This window comes from Pseudophryne corroboree, chromosome 7 (genome assembly GCF_028390025.1).
Source record: "Pseudophryne corroboree isolate aPseCor3 chromosome 7, aPseCor3.hap2, whole genome shotgun sequence".
Classification (NCBI taxonomy): Eukaryota; Metazoa; Chordata; class Amphibia; order Anura; family Myobatrachidae; genus Pseudophryne; species Pseudophryne corroboree.
In genome coordinates, this window is record NC_086450.1 from 166891660 (window position 1) to 166909408 (window position 17749).

Here is a 17749-nt window from a genome sequence, read left to right on the forward strand (position 1 = left end):
TACTCCACTAGCACTTGTCTCCCGGTTGCCATGACGACGTGGCAGCACAGGGCAGGAGACCCTAACACCCGCCTCTGCCAAGCCCTCAGTATGACGCTGGGGCTTTACAAGCAGAATCAGGCACGGTGGGGGCCCGTCTCAATGAATTTCAGCGCGCAGTGGGCTCACTCGCAAGTAGACCCCTGGATCCTTCAGGTGATATCTCAGGGGTGCAAATTGGAATTCGAGACGTCTCCCCCTCGCCGTTTCCTAAAGTCGGCTTTACCGATGTCTCCTTCTGACAGGGAGGCAGTTTTGGAAGCCATTCACAAGCTGTATTCCCAGCAGGTGATAATCAAGGTACCCCTCCTGCAACAGGGAACGGGGTATTATTCCACACTGTTGTGGTACCGAAGCCGGACGGCTCGGTGAGACCGATTCTAAATCTAAAATCTTGAACACTTACATACGGAGGTTCAAATTCAAGATTGAGTCACTCAGAGCAGTGATTGCGAACCTGGAAGAAGGGGACTACATGATGTCTCGGGACATCAAGGATGCTTACCTTCATGTCTCAGGTTTATGGTACAGAACTGTCACTATCAGTTTTAGACGCTGCCGTATGGATGGTCCACGGCACCCCGGGTCTTTACCAAGGTAATGGCCGAAATGATGATACTCCTTCGAAGGAAGGGAATTTTAGTTATCCCTTACTTGGACGATTCCCTGATAAGGGTAAGATCCAGGGAACAGTTGGAGGTCGGTGTAGCACTATCTCAGGTAGTGTTGCGGCAGCACGATTGGATTCTCAATATTCCAAAATCGCAGCTGATTCCGACGACTCGTCGTCTGTTCCTAGGGATGATCCTGGACACAGTCCAGAAAAAGGTGTTTCTCCCGGAGGAGAAAGTCAGGGAGTTATCCGAGCTAGTCGGGAACCTCCTATAACCGAGCCAAGTCTCAGTACATCAATGAAAGGGTTCTGGGAAAAATGGTGGCTTCCTACAAAGCAATCCCATTCGGCAGATTCCACGCAAGAACTTTCCAGTGGGACCTGCTGGACAAATGGTCCGGGTCGCATCTTCAGATGCATCAGCGGATAACCCTGTCACCAAGCACAAGGGTGTCTCTCCTGTGGTGGTTGCAGAGTGCTCATCTTCTAGAGGGCCGCAGATTCGACATTCAGGACTGGGTCCTGGTGACCACGAATGCCAGCCTGCGAGGCTGGGGAGCAGTCACACAGGGTAGGGATTTCCAGAGCTTATGGTCAAGCCTGGAGACATCACTTCACATAAATATCCTGAAGCTAAGGGCCATTTACAATGCTCTAAGCTCAGCAAGACCTCTGCTTCAAGGTCACCCGGAGTTGATCCATTCGGACAACATCACGGCAGTCACCCACGTAAACAGACAGGGTGACACAAGAAGCAGGAGGGCAATGGCAGAAGCTGCAAGGATTCTTCGCTGGGCGGAAAATCATGTGATAGCACTGTCAGCAAGTGGGGACTTCACCCAGAAGTCTTCCACGTGTTTATAAAACTCGACAAGACAAGTATTGCGCCGGGTCAAGGGACCCTCCGTCAATAGCTGTAGACGCTCTGGTAACACAGTGGGTGTACCAGTCAGTGTATGTGTTCCCTCCTCTGCCTCTCATACCCAAGGTACTGAGAATTATAAGATGGAGAGGAGTAAGCACTATATTCGGGCTCCGGATTGGCCAAGAAGGACTTGGTAACCGGAACTTCAAGAGATGCTCACGGAGGATTCGTGGCCTCTACCTCTAAGAAGGGACCTGCTCCTGCAAGGACCCTGTCTGTTCCAAGACTTACCGCGACTGCGTTTGACGGCATGGCGGTTGAACGCCGGATCCTGAAGGAGAAAGGCATTCCGGATGAAGTCATTCCTATCCTGATCAAAGCCAGGAAAGATATAACCGCAAAACATTATCACCGCATTTGGCGAAAATATGTTGCGTGGTGCGAGGCCAGTAAGGCCCCGACGGAGGAATTTTCAACTAAGTCGATTCCTACATTTCCTGAAAACAGGAGTGTCTATGGGCCTGAAATGGGGGTCCATTAAGGTTCAAATTTCGGCCCTGTCAATTTTCTTCCAAAAAGAACTAGCTTCAGTCCCTGAAGTTCAGACGTTTGTGAAAGGGGTACTGTATATACAGCCTCCTTTTGTGCCTCCAGTGGCACCTTGGGATCTAAATGTAGTTTTTGGGTTCCAAAAGTCACATTGGTTTGAACCACTTAAATATGTGGAGTTAAAATATCTCACATGGAAAGTGGTCATGCTGTTGGCCCTGGCCTGGGCCAGGTGCGTGTCAGAATTGGCGGCTTTATCCTGTAAAAGCCCTCATCTGATTTTCCATTCGGACAGGGCGGAATTGAGGACTTGTCCTCAGTTTCTCCCTAAGGTGGTTTTCAGCGTTTCACCTGAATCAACCTATTGTGGTGCCTGCGGCTACTAGGGACGTGGAGGACTCCAGGTTGCTAGACGTTGTCAGGGCCCTGGAAATATAGGTTTCCAGGACGGCTGGAGTCAGAAAATCTGACTCGTTGTTTATTCTGTATGCACCCAACAAGCTGGGTGCTCCTGCTTCTAAGCAGACTATTGCTCGTTGGATTTGTAGTACAATTCAGCTTGCACATTCTGTGGCAGGCCTGCCACAGACAAAATCTGTAAAAGCCCATTCCACAAGGAAGGTGGGCTCATCTTGGGCGGCTGCCCGAGGGGTCTCGGCTTTACAACTTTGCCGAGCAGCTACTTGGTCAGGAGCAAATACGTTTGTAAAATTCTACAAATTTGATACCCTGGCTGAGGAGGACCTGGAGTTCTCTCATTTGGTGCTGCAGAGTCATCCGCACTCTCCCGCCCGTTTGGGAGCTTTGGTATAATCCCCATGGTCCTTACGGAGTCCCCAGCATCCACTAGGACGTCAGAGAAAATAAGAATTTACTTACCGATAATTCTATTTCTCGTAGTCCGTAGTGGATGCTGGGCGCCCATCCCAAGTGCGGATTGTCTGCAATACTGGTACATAGTTATTGTTACCAACAAAAAAAAAAAAAAAAAAATCGGGTTATTGCTGTAGTGAGCCATCTTTTCTAGAGGCTCCTCTGTTATCATGCTGTTAACTGGGTTTAGATCACAAGTTATATGGTGTGATTGGTGTGGCTGGTATGAGTCTTACCCGGGATTCAAAATCCTTCCTTATTGTGTACGCTCGTCCGGGCACAGTATCCTAACTGAGGCTTGGAGGAGGGTCATAGGGGGAGGAGCCAGTGCACACCAGGTAGTTCTAAAGCTTTACTTTTGTGCCCAGTCTCCTGCGGAGCCGCTATTCCCCATGGTCCTTACGGAGTCCCCAGCATCCACTACGGACTACGAGAAATAGAATTATCGGTAAGTAAATTCTTATTTTTATAACTGCTGACATCAATGAAAATATGTTTGACATACATGTGCTGTTTTAGTCCATATTACTAATGCCTTCTACATGCTTGAGGCTACTTTTCATCCTCACTTGAAACTTTAAGGAGGATTTCTCAGTCTCTGCTCTGGTCTCTGCATGTGGACAGCTTTGTGTGTGTATTTTTCTTTCTCCAACCTCCACTAAAAATATTTTGGGGGCATCCAATTAGCTGAGTTAAAAATGGCTGTTATCGCGGTTTTTAGCCCAATGGTCATTTTCGGGCTATCCAGTTATAGCACGTTTTTATCGGGAAAAAAATGTCTTTGTGGTTCTTGCTTCGTAATGCATCTACCTTTCCAAAACAGCAAAAAGCAGGATTCTACACAGAAACCCCCCTTCCCTGGCCAGCAGTATAAATCATAGCCGCAGCAGCAGTCAGGGCCATAACTAGGGTGGTGCGATATGTGCCACCGCACAGGGCACTGCAAGGCATGGGGCACTGGTCTGCAGCACCTGTCAATTATCTGTTTTAATCAATCTTTATTGCAACTGCCTCCTCTTTAATCCCCGGCATCTCCTGGCCGCTCCCATCTCGCTCCTAAGCACCTTCAGTCACACACTCCTTTATTTAAGGCGCTTTTTGCAAAATACTCTCAAATCCTGTGTGTGACCGTATTTTGAAATGTGGCTATACATAGAGGTGGAAATGACTGAAGGTCCTGGGTATGACTGCTAAGAAATGTGTGATTTGTAAATGACAAAGAGAGCTCACATTAAGTACATAAATGGTGGTATTAGAGGATTGGTGTCCTAGGTCCTTATTCAGCATCAGTTGCAGTTTTCCTTATTTAACAAAACTGCAACTGCCTAGAATCGCATGCTGGTGGCCACCCAGCACAGGGCAATGCTACCCAGCCTGCTAATGGCCGCCAGCGCTGCGATTACTATGCAATTGCGATCGCATTGCCGACCTTGCAAAATAAGGGTAGCCCCCTATCTGTGCAGCCTGGCTGTGAAGGCATGCACACCGCCGCCATGTTTTTTCTTGCAGCAGCCACGTGTGACGTCACGCAGCCACCCCGAAAAATTGCCCAGACTCACCCGCGTTTACGCCGACACCCCCTCTCCCCTCGCAGCACCGCTTTTTCTGGCCCATGGCTCCAAAATGTCTAGTTACGGTCCTGCTCACAGCACTTTTATCTGGACAGCGACACGTTGCAGTCACACAGCCAAGTATTGCAGTGACATGCTATTATTGTTACTTATACTTGTTTATCTCTAGTTATTTATATAGCGCACACATATTCCACAGCACTTTACAGAAAATATTTGGCCATTCACATCAGTCCCTGCTCCAGTGGAGCTTACACTCTATATTCCTTACCACATGTACACGCACGCACATTCACACTAGTAGAATGTAGGTGTCACCCAACACAAGCCTGGGGAGAATATATAAACTCCACACAGTTAGGGCCATGGTTGAAATCGAACCCATGACCTCAGTGCTGTGAGGCAGTAATGCTAACCATTACACCATGGGTCTTCAACCTGTGGGCCCCCAGCTGCTGTGAAACTACCCATCGCAGCATGCCCTGCCACAGTTTTCTATTAAGGCATGCTAAAACTGAGGCAGGGCATGCTGGGATGTGTAGCTCCACAGCAGCTGGAGGGCCGCAGGTTGAAGACCCATGCTTTACACCATACGCACTGCTATGCTGAACAGGTTGGAGATTTCAGCCTTCTTCTGATCTTTAAACCTGAAGGAATCTTGACTTGACTTTTGGTGGATTTGCGAAAGTATTTTGATTAGGTTGTTCAAAAGGCCTGTGAAATAATGGCTCAAATGGTAACCTTAACGATCTGCATACTTTTGTGCTCAATAATCAGGTCTCCTATAATTGGAATCTACACTTCCATAATATATAAGGCAAACACATGACTACCCAGCACTGCATGAAGCTGTTATAAAAATTATTGCGGAAACACTATACGTGGTTGGCATAGTAGTTCGCATTATTGGCCAACAGTCCTCAGGTCATGAGTTTCAAGTCCTTACCAATGCCTTATAGATGGGGAGTTTGTATGTTCTCCCCATGCTTGCATGGGTTTACTCAAGGTGCTCCAGTTTCCTCCCCAGCTAGAATAAATATGGTAGGTTAACTGATGCCTGACAAAAGAAATAGGCAAAATGTGTATGTGTGTCCATGTTATAGTGACTATAGGGCTTGATTTAGAAGTGTTTATGTACTTAGCTGCTGTGCGAAAATCATGTGGCACAAGGCATCTTGTGTAAATAGACGCCTCCTGCCGGCTTATCTGATCAGCTGCATGGCTCAAAGACGCAGCATCGTTTGCCTGAACATTGGTCATCTGGGTGACCCTTAGTTTACTCAGGATACCTGGTGTTTTCACGCAGCAGGGCCAGTGAAGTTGCATTTAAGGACGCAGACACTGGCCTCGGCATGCCCAGAAAACAGGGCCAACATCCCCTCATTTTCTGAAACAATGGCCGTGTCCACCCCTAAATGACCGCAATCTGTCAATCAGGCTGTGGCTTAGTGGGCGAAGCAGGAAGGGTCAAGGGTCCTGTGCAGGCGCAGTTAATCAACCACCAGAGATGTACACAAACCATTGTAATTAGGCCCATAGATTGTAAGATCCACTGAGGCAGGGACTGATATGAGTGACTGAAATATTCTCTGAGAAGCACTATCTAATATGTATGTGCTGCTATTATTATTATTATTATTATTATCCTTGTTTCTATTATTATTATTATTATTATTATCTTCTTTGTTTATACGGAACCACAAGAGATCCGCATCGCCTTATATAGTACATAAACAGAAGCAGTGAAAACAAAACAAGCTTTATAAATCTTTGTAAATAAATAAATAATATGCTGTAAGTACATTTGGTGTTTTAAGCAATTCTCTCCTGGTCCTACATTGGTAAATCATGTTCTTTAATAGTAAAACAATGCTCTCCTTTATGTTACAGATACACATTACTGTAAAACAGTACATCACTTCACAAGCCATGGCAAAAGTAAATCCGTCACCAAAAAATGTGCCACGCAAGAGGAATGTCGTAATGTGGGATGTCGCCACCATCGAGACACTGGCTATACGGTGAGGACATGCTCTAGGTTCAGTTAAGACTTGTGGGAAGATCTGGTGCTCTTGTCCACTAAACTAAACCTCTTTCTAGAAAAAAGTTTAGTATTGTAAAGTCATTGGAGCCTGATTCCATTCTGGATGTAAATCTGATGGTTTATGCACAAATCCGATGGTGGGTGTACTGCGTATGTGCAGGACCTGTTCTGTGCTTGTGCAGAATGAGTCCTGTGCGAATACTCGCAATCCCCACTTAACCCCAGCATGATTGACATGCTGCTGCATTTGGGGGGCAGACCGGTGACCTGGCCATTCTACAAAATAGGGGCGTGTTGCCCCCGTTTTGTAGGCATGCCAAGCCCAGGGTCTGTGTCGTCATCAGTCTTCCTGTACCTGGCAGAGAAGTTGCAACAGCCAGTCTACGTATGCTCCATCTTACGCAGATGGCTGCGGACCCGATGGCCGCGATGGTGATTTGATACTGCGTCTTTGGACCCAGCATGCGAATCTCGCAGATGTATTCAGGAGGCGTCTTTTTCCTACAGACGCCTCCTGCTGCATTTGCATTTTAGTTGTACAATACTGTTCCCCTTGAGCTAACTAGCCAAAAGCAGCGGCAGCAATTATTGTGCATCTTTATTCTGAGCCTCAGCAGGCTCTGAAAAAATAAAATACCTGATAATTACCCATATTTAGCAAATTTGTGCAATCAAAAACATGTAGGTCCGTAATCCTACGTGTTTTAGCCTGATATATCGCTAACTGGATAGCCCCCCCCCCCCCCCCCCCCCAAAAAAAAGGGAAAAAAATCATGAAAAGAATTACATTTTTCACGGCCAAAAAAATATCATGGGAAATTTAATTCCCCCCAAATGGAAGTAATTTACATTGAACAACAACATTTCTTTTTTTTTTTAGAATTGGGAGTATAGTTTCATGATGAATGTGGCTTTCAAAATAGAAACTTGTTCAAAATAGTTTTTGTAGTAGAAACCTTAAAAAAGAAAAATATGAAAAAATTGAACATAATGGGACTTATTTGAATATGGATTAAATTTTGCTCTGGTTATTTAAAATAATAATCTTATGTAAGGCAAGCGTCTTTATATGTTTATGTTGAGTCAGATGCAAGATGTGTCCAGATCACAAATACTAGTGTTTACAGGTGTTAGTCAGGTGTGATAACGCAGAGATGTGCCAGTGATAATAGTAAATGCTAAAACCGCATTACCCTATTTGCACACGGGCCCCTGGGACCAGGGGGGCCCACACACCACACACCCTGCACCTATTAAACTGACCTCTCTGTTGGCCCGGTGCTGGCTGCAGAGCGGCAAATAACACTTGAAAAATGGCTGCCGAGCCTGTTTTCTGCTGATTCGGGCATAGATAGAAATGTCCTCGGGAACGCTGCATGGGCGCCGTGTTCTAGGAGACCTGGCACAATGCCAGAGTCCACTGCACTGCCTGAGAGGAGGGGGCACAATCAGAGACTGCACACGGGCATCCTCCTCTCTTAAAGCGCCTCTGAATGTAATGAAGTGTTATACACAAAAGAGAGCATATTGTCTTGATGGTTATTAATAAGTAATAAAGTTGGATTTAAAATATTAAGTGTACAGTTACATATTAAGTAGCTACTTTTGCTGTTTTCTTTTTACTAATCAGATGAAATGTCTGTTAAGTAACACGAATAGATGTCCATGACTTAATATAGCCATGACACTAGTGATTGCAGGGGCCATTGCAGCTGCCACTTAGGAATAGCTAGACAGCGCTGCTGATAGTCAGCACTAAGAGCAATAGATCCGCTTCCTAAGAGACAGTGGGGGTCACTCCGAGTTGATCGCTCGCTAGCTAGTTTTATCAGCCATGCAAACGCTATGCCGCCGCCCACTGGGGAGTGTATTTTAGCTTAGCAGAAGTGCGAACGCTTGTGCAGCCGAGCTCTGCAAAAACAGTTTGTGCAGATTCTGAGTAGCTCTGAACCTACTCAGCGCTTGCGATCACTTCAGCCTATTCGTGTCTGGATTCAAGGTCATACACCCACCCAGCGAATGCCCAGCCACGCCTGCGTTTTTGCAAACACTCCATGAAAATGGTCAGTTGACACCTAGAAACGCCCCCTTCCTGTCAATCTTCTTGCTGCCGTCAGTGCGAAGAAAAACTTCGGTAGAACCTGTGCACAACCACAACGGGCTTTGTACCTGTACGACGCGCATGCGCATTGCGGCCCATACGCATGCGCATAAATGCAATTTTTTCACCTGATCGCTGCCCTGCGAAAATCGACAATGAGCGATCAACTCGGAATGACCCCCAGTGGCTGCACCCATGTCTAATCAGGTTGGAGTTATGTGAATACATCCTAACTGTACTTGCTTGCCCATCACTACCTGCCAATTCCACCTATCCACACGTAAATAGACGTAAGTCAGTATACACAAAGAGTTACAGTTGTATACAGTACTTATGCAGTATTTTGTTACATTTATCATTATAGTTGGTGAGCAGTGATTTAACTTGTGTCACACAATTCATTTTATTCATGTTCTGCGATTGGAAGATTAAGGCTCCGCACATACAGTATAAGCTACTGTACCTATATTACTTTAATCTAAACCTTACCCCACATTGTAATAAACAGGCCCAAAGAACTTGACCTGTGGATTTGTGTGTTTATGTGGTCATGGCGAGACAGTGCTAATTATTGTTATTATATAGTTATTATTGTTTATATATTATCGTTATAACTTATGATAGTTGGTTAACGTGGGCAAATATACCATTGCCAAAAGTGCAAACTGAACTGCAGGGTAATGAATATTTCTCTCCGATTGTAGGAATGCAGTGCCTGCTGTGATGGAATGATCTGCAATGTGGACCTGCCCACCAATAACACAAATGCTGTACTCAATGTCGTCAGATCTCATCGAAAGTCAAATGCACACAGGGTGACGGCCCTCCTACCTGCTGTAGCAGCCGCCATGTTTATTCTGGTCATCCTCTAGCATCCCTGGCTGTGTCTTTCATTAGTGACTCCTGTATATCAGAGTAAAGACACCTGTTCCGTTCTGTGGATATTCTGGAGAATCTCAGATGAAGGGTTTTTCCACTGTAATTTATTTCAAGCACAGTAAAATCTGGCTGTTGGTAGAAAGCTGGTAGGAAATTAACAGACAGCAGGTAAATTGCTGGACAAAACCTTCCTGTAAAATGCACCATTGATGGGGAGGTTAATGATTTCCATGTTATTATGGGAACATGCTGAATTTTGCTCTCCGGGTTGTGACCCAGGAGACATGGACAGTCAGCTTTGTTATGTTGTTTTTGTGGCTACTGAGCCATCTAATTGCCGTGAACCATGAAGAAACCTGCCTGCACTAAGTGATGTCACATTTCAGGCAGGAACAGAGGAAGACACAGGAAAGGAACGGGGCTGGTATAAATTTTGTTTCTATTTGGATTAACTCCCTTAACTCCGCCCACTTCCCTGCATCGGTAATGAGAGCTCCCACGGGGGTCTGGGCCAAGGGAATTGGAAGCTTCATCAATACATATATTTTAAATACATTTGGTAAAATTTTATGTAATTTACTTTCCGCTACAAATTTTTACAATTGATTCTATTTATTGTTTTGCTATAATACAGTATATTAGGTGGTATCTCCCTTATGAAACAGGCCCAGTATTACATTTGTGCATGACCAAATTAACATGAGCTGCCATGGTAATATAGTTACCATTCCAATGCCGTTTACCGTAAGGACATTTCAAGGTGCAGTTGATTAGATTGCCTTATTGTATTTAAACCCAATGTTATCAGTCCCCAGATTATTAGCCAATCAGATCTTTGGAATGTGCAGTCAATCCCAGTAACTCAGAGCCTAGACTTAAGCGTTCTGAGTTAAATAAACCAAGTCCATTTATTGGCATATTTTGACATTTTGCATTGGAAACATCACATTTTATAAAATAGTATGAAATAAACATGGTACTACGTTATTAAAGCTGTAAAAACAATTAAAAGTCAATGAGTAATTGATTAATTACATGTATCCATCATTAAGATTAATTTTCTCAAAATTGACTCTCATGGACATCTCCCGATGCACTGTGACTCTAAACCCTCCATTTAACTAAGTGCAAAACCCAAGAACACAGTGCAGTGTTTGAGGCTCCAGTCATATTGATGGGAGATGAGGTCAAATGCACCTCTATGTGACGCAAAGTTCATATATTCACCATTATTTAAAGCAGGGGTGGTGAACCTCAGGCCCGTGGGCCTTATAAGGCCCGCAAAGCCACTTGATCCGGCCCTCCCAGGCTCACCTAACCAAGGGAGATGCCGGGCGCCCACTGAGATTTTGTTACTAGCGGGCGCCTGGCTTCTTTCCCTCAGCAGCAGCCGGAGGCAGGAGCTCACTCCTGAGCTCCAGCTTCCAGCTCTGGCAGTGTGCGTGTGTGCCTGTGCGGTGCTATGGGAGAGATGTCATGATGTCTCTCCCATAGTTCTGAGGAGCGGGCAGCCAGGCAGAGGGCAAGGGTCCGGAAGCAGGAGCGTGGCTGGTGAGTATTGTGTTTTTTTCTTTCTTTTAATGTGTGTGTGTAAGCGGTGCTACTAGGGGTCATATCTAATGGGGGCATATCTACTGGGGGCAGGCTGATTTTTAAGTTGATAATTTTTGCATGGCCCCCGAAGGATTTTATAAATATTCAAATGGCCCTTGGTAGAAAAAAGGTTCCCCACCCCTGATTTAAAGTCTGATTATGTTCTTGTTGGACATCTAACAAGGTTAAAAATCAGTTGCCACACTGGAAGTTGTGAGAAGGTTCTACATGATGTTTAGGGGGAAATATGTCAAACCTTGGTGAGAGATAAAGTAGAGACATGAAAAGTACCAACCAATTAGCTTCTGTCATTTTTCAAATACAGCCTGTAACATGACTGTTAAGAGCTGATTGGCTGGTACTTTATCTCTCTCCACTTTATCTCTTTCCAAGATTTGATACATCTCCACCTTAATAATACTTCTTCACAGTGAAACCTTCAGCCCATATGAGATTTCTTTGACCCTTCAGTCCTGATAAGCAATTACAATTAAATTTTTTTGCTTTTATATCACATGCCCGATATTGCAAATATATTAGGATCTTCCCAACAGTCTAAAAGTTTAGTTATGTTACCCCCAAAACCAGACTCCAAATCGTAACATTATTATGCCCTGTATATTTTTATTGCTATCTGTTTTCTGCATACAGTTTGTGTAATCTACTATAGCTCGATGAACTGACCTTAGCACATTACTGCTGCAACCATGGTAAGAATAAGACTTCCTCCTTGCTACCACGGTAACCAGCACATGACCTGTGCATAGTAGAAAGGTTGTGTCTATAGGGCCCCATACACTAGGACAATAATGCCCGATTTCATTTGATTTCGGGCATTCGGCCCGATATATCGGATGAAATCGGGCATTTTGGAGGTGTAACCGATCCGATGCGCGTTCCCGTGAGCATCGGAATGGATCCTCCAGATTGAATGTGCTGCACATTCAATCACGTCCTACCCCGCAGGCATAGCTGGGATCGCCCAAGATACATCGTATGCAAAAGGACAGCATATGATGTATCTTGGGCGAGCCTGCCCCCCGTAAAGGCTGCCCTGGTGATCGCCAGCAACATGTCATACGGACATGTCACGTTAGTGTATGGGGCCCTTATGTTCCCTTCGTGATCAGGACCAGGAAGTGACATAACGAAAGGGCAGTAGATAACTTCCGCCCTTACAGCACCTAAATGTTTTCTATGTTCGTTTGAGGCACAAACAGAAGAAAAACAGCTTCTATAGAAACTGCACAAACTATGCACTTCATAAACCCAAAATGTGAGTTTAAAAATTGCATTGCTGAACACAGTCAATGGCTGGTATCCAATTAGCCATGGTAATTAATGAATCCCCCGGGGGCTATCCAATTAGCCCAGATAGCCGGAACTTATCGGGGATTATGTTTCGCATGCGTCAGGCACACAAATAAAATCCCAGATAATTAGCCCATCAAGCCTCGTTGTTTTGTGAAACACATGGGTCCGGTAACTTCTTCCGCATCCCATGTGTTTTCACCCAAAAACTGGACATTTTTCAGTCCAAAAAATGGGCTATAATTGGATAGCCCGATAATAATCATCGGGCTAAAATTGAGATAATAGCCTGTTTTTTTCATTTAAAAATAATAGTGCTGGTAATTGGATACTCCCAGTCAATTTGTCCACAAGACAGTGTGATTTTTCTTTCCTTGATTTAAATCAATCTTATAGATTGATGTTACCATTATATGATGTTAAGGTGTATGCCTTTTTGGTAATGCATGTACAATGAAATTGTAATTGTGTTTTTATATTTCAAGCAGAAATCACCAGTGTAATAACCTCAGTTTTGTGTTGCAATGCGACATTTCTGCCTTTTGGATTTATTTTTTTGTAGTTTAATTTTGTTACTGTTTTTTTGTATAATATTTATAATAAAATTCCAAACTGCTTTTGTGCACTTACCATGTCTTGATGCATATTTTATTATCACTGTAGGTAAATGATGCCATTCTATTTTCCTATACTGTCTTTACATGCTCACTACATATAGTGAATGTTTCTGATTTAACTTAAACAGAGCAAAATAAAACAAAGTCATTTTGCACCTTGTTAAAACCATGCTGCAGTGCAGGTGGGGGAGCTGTAAAATGTGCAGAGAGATTTACATTTTGGAGGAGTGTGTCCAAACTCACATCTAAATCACTATGTAAAAATAAAGCTATTCCGCATTGTGACCTACATGTAAAAGCAGCCAGTATTCACGCTGGATGTAAAAAAAATAGATCAGTGGTTCTCAAACTCGGTCCTCAGGACCCCACACGGTTCACATTTTCCATGTCACCCAGCAGGTGCACTGTGTATCACCAACTGTCACATTTTGAAAATCTACAGGTGACCTACAAAACATGGACCGCGTGGGGTCCTGAGGACCGAGTGTGAGAACCTGTGAAATAGATGATGTATTTGCACCTCTTGCATTGCAACATGATTTGTCCTGGTGCAAAGTTACATGCTCTTTTGGTTTGTTCCCAACTCAGGGCCTACTTCAGATCTTATCGCAGCGGCAAATTTGTTAGCTAATGGACAAAACCATGTGCACTGCAGGGGGGGAGGGGGGGGGGGCAGATATAACATGTGCAGAGAGAGTTAGATTTTGGTGAGTTATTTTGTTTCTGTGCAGGGTGAATACTGGCTGCTTTATTTTTACACTGCAATTTAGATTTCAGTTTGAATACACCCCACCCAAATGTAACTCTCTCTGCACATGTTATATCTGCCTCACCTGCAGTGCACATGGTTTTGTTCAATAGCTAACAAATTTGCTGCTGCGATCAGATCTGAATTAACCCCTCAGAATGAGGCGGATAAAGTTTTTGTTTTTGTGTATTCGAAAGTGGAAGCAGCCACTCTGTCTCTACTGATATTTATGACAACGCAGCCAATGAATTAATAATTTATTATCAACGTCACAGGGCCATGTCATGACCAGTATTTATGAGAAATGACTAGTGTTGGTGAGGCACTGGTTCTAGTCAGCTGATAAGGTGTATTCTCATAAAGCGTTTCATCCCACAGAATTGCTGCCCTATCTGTAGGTAGACAGGCAATATTTTAGCTTCTGTTTAAGTTGTATACACAGACAAAACAACATTTGTGGGGGTAGTAGCTAGCTGTTGGCTGTTCACCTCGAATACAGAGAAGTAGATGTGTCTGCTGTGTAACTACAAGTGTCAGCAAGCACTTGCACTTTGGCATTGTTCCAAAGTAGTAACAGGGTACAGTACCTCAAAAGCGAGAGACACAGGTTGCCGACATGTGAGGCCTTGAAAACAGATAACCGCTGTGTAAAAGCATATGATGGGTCGTCGTAATGCATGTTCTCACTTGGTCACCAGGAGGCATCTCATGCAGTTCTTTCTGTTACTGTGGCACAATTCACCAGGTATCTGAGTTCTGTATAATGTACATGGAACTTTTGTGCACATACAGCAATTGTAATATTTATATTATGAGCTCAATATTGTTATTTTTGTATTTAAGTTTACAGAATATCGGTAGAGAAGGAATATATCTGTATCTTAAATCTGTGTAAATCATTATTTGTGTAATTATTTGTGCTCTAGCGACGAGCAGTATGTGTGTTTTTTTATATGAACCCGAATATCATCAAGAATATAACTTGTGTTAATATGAACCAGAGCAGATCTTGATTTTCTGGTAACTATGGGGGTTATTCAGCGTGGATTGCAGATTCTGCTAAAAAGCATAATCTGCAATCCATTCTTTCGCATGCTGGGGGCCACCCATCGCAGGCCAAGGCCGCCCAGCAGCTGCAACCGCAATTTCATTGCGGTCACAGCAACTGTGGATGACCCCCTGCCTCCGCAGTCCATCTGCGTGATGGCGCGCAGCCTCCCCGAAAACATTGCCACTCCCCCCTCTGATTTCACCGTGCCGCCCCAGCAAAGGTCTGTCGTCACCCCCGTCTGCCTGTCAATCAGGTAGATGCGTTCGCAGCCAATGCAATGCTACCGCATTGGCCGGTCTGCGCACGTGCAGGGTACTGGCACGTATATAAACACATATTAACAGTTTGCTTATGTGTGAACACTGAAGAGTGCAATATTTTTCTATAAATAATGATCAAAAAGTGGATTATGGAATTTCTTGTATTCCAAAATCTTCATAATGTTGTCAGATGAAACCGGTTATCCTTCTAGTAACTCTGAGTTTCCCAGACTCTTCCATTACAGTCCAGGTTTTAAGGTTATCCATGCTTGAGTCCAGAAGGTTAAATCAAATTGTCCAAGGTACTACATGTTGATTATCCCTTATCCAAAATTCAATATCCCACATTTTTGGATCTCCTACTGAGATAATGACATATATATTATAAATTATGTTTAAATATAGATATATTATATAGATATAATAAATATATATATATATATATATATATATATGATAGATAGATAGATAGATAGATAGATAGATAGATAGATAGATAGATAGATAGATAGATAGATAGATAGATAGTGTGTAATTTTGAATTTTGGGTAGGGGATACTCAACCTTTAAGTCACCTGTGCTCAAGCATAGATATTCTTAAAACTTGGGCTGTAATGATGGAGTTTGGGAATACTTTACTAATTGGAACTGTGCAGTAAACAATCCTGTTACCTTTCACTGACTACCTTGCATTAGATTCTGACTGATTGCTGTATGTTGTTCTAGTTCAAGTACTAAACAGGCTGAACACTTGGAGCAAATGGTTTTAAAATGTAAACCTGTAAAAACCATTGTAAGAGACGTTTAACTGTATTTTATGAGTGGGAATATATTGTGACTTATACAGAATTCGTCTCGTGGACAAGTTGGGACACATCACTAAATTACTAAATGGAGTTTAGATGTCCCGGGCCTCAAACACTGATGAACATGAGCACTTATAAGTGTCCAATCTCAGGAAAACCTGGGCTTTTAGTGCACAGAAGACTACTAGATCAGATGTGGCCTGTTCATGTAGTCAGACGTAGACTGCACACGCAGCCTTAACAATGGTCATTTTATAACCTCTCTACAGACACGCATGTTACTAGACCATTCTTTTTCTTTCATTCTGTTATTAGGGGTTGTGCTAATAACAAAAAATCTGGCTCAATGATTGAGATCAATGACTACATCGCCCTATTTGCATTTTATCAGAATACAGCCTTCATATTTTTTTTTTGTTTCTCATACGTCCTAGAGGATGCTGGGGATGCTTCAAGAACCATGGGGTATAGACGGGATCCGCAGTAGACATGGGCACTTTAAGACTTTAAAAGGGGTGTGAACTGGCTCCTCCCTCTATGCGCCTCCTCCAGACTCCAGTTAGATTCTATGCCCAGGGAGACTGGTCACACACAGGGGAGCTCTACTGAGTTTCTCTGAAAAAAGACTTATGTTAGGTTTTTTATGTTCAGGGAGCTCTGTTGGCAACAGGCTCCCTTCTTCGAGGGAGTGAGGGGAGAGAAGCAGACTTACTTCTGTGAGTTAAAGGCTCTGCTTCTTAGGCTACTGGACACCATTAGCTCCAGAGGGTTCGATCACTTGGTACGCCTAGCTGCTCGTTCCCGGAGCCGCGCCGTCACCCCCACTTGCAGAGCCAGAAAAAAGAAGCCGGGTGAGTAAAACAAGAAACGAAGACTTCAGTGATGGCAGAAGACTCCAGGTCTTGAGGTACCGCGCAGCGGTCGCGCTGCGTGACAAGCTCCCAAACACACAGCGGCACTGACAGGGTGCAGAGCGCAGGGGGGGGCGCCCTGGGCAGCATGTGGACCTGAAAGTAACTGGCAAAAATTATATGAAATGTGCCTAGGCACTCAATATAGACCCCCATCAGTATAAAAATGTTAAAATAAGCGGGACTGAAACGCGCCGGTGAGGGGGCGTGGCTTAGCCCTCACAGCTCTGACCAGCGCCATTTTCTCTTCACAGAAGCTGCAGAGACGCTGGCCCTGACCTCCACACTGCTGTACATTTGGTGCTATTATCTTTATTATGAAAGCACTAACAGGTCTGAGGCATTGTATATAAAGTTCAGTACCGGGATAGGCGCTGGGTTGTGAGCTGGCAAACTCCCTCTGGGTCTCTCTAACAGGCTTTCCTGTGGGTCTGTCCCCTATAGCCCAGTGTGATTGTGGGTGTCGGTACGTGTGTGTCGACATGTCTGAGGCTGAGTGCTCTTCCCAGGAGACAGAAAAAGCGGTGGGAGTGACCCTGTTGGCACCGCCGACTGCTGAGTGGGTAAATATGTTGAGTGTTTTGAATGCAAATGTGGCTCGGTTGACTAAGAAATTAGATAAATCTGAGTCTAAGAACCAGACATGGAGGAAATCCATGGAGGATGCATTGTCACAAGCTCAGACCCCTTCGGGGTCACAGAAACGTGCATTTACCCAGATAGCAGATACAGATACCGACACAGACTCTGATTCCATTGTCGACTTTAGTGATGCCAGATTGAATCCTAAACTGACTAAGAGCATTCAGTACATGATTGTGGCAATAAAAGACGTATTACATATCACTGAGGACCCTGCTGTTCCTGATACAAGGGTCTGTATGTTTAAAGGAAAGAAACCTGAGGTAACGTTTCCTC

At 44.2% G+C, this 17749-nt stretch overlaps 1 protein-coding gene across 1 annotated transcript in view; it reads left to right on the top strand.

Moving 5' to 3' along the window:
- LYPD6B (LY6/PLAUR domain containing 6B) overlaps positions 1 to 13063 on the top strand; it is a 173055-nt gene extending 159992 nt beyond the window's left edge. Inside the window, exons 4-5 of the mRNA XM_063933752.1 lie at positions 6401 to 6531; positions 9360 to 13063. Of these exons, the coding sequence (XP_063789822.1) occupies positions 6401 to 6531; positions 9360 to 9527 (299 nt within the window). The 3' untranslated portion in view covers positions 9528 to 13063. The remainder of the gene's footprint in view (positions 1 to 6400; positions 6532 to 9359) is intronic.
- The last annotated feature ends 4686 nt before the right edge of the window (positions 13064 to 17749 follow it).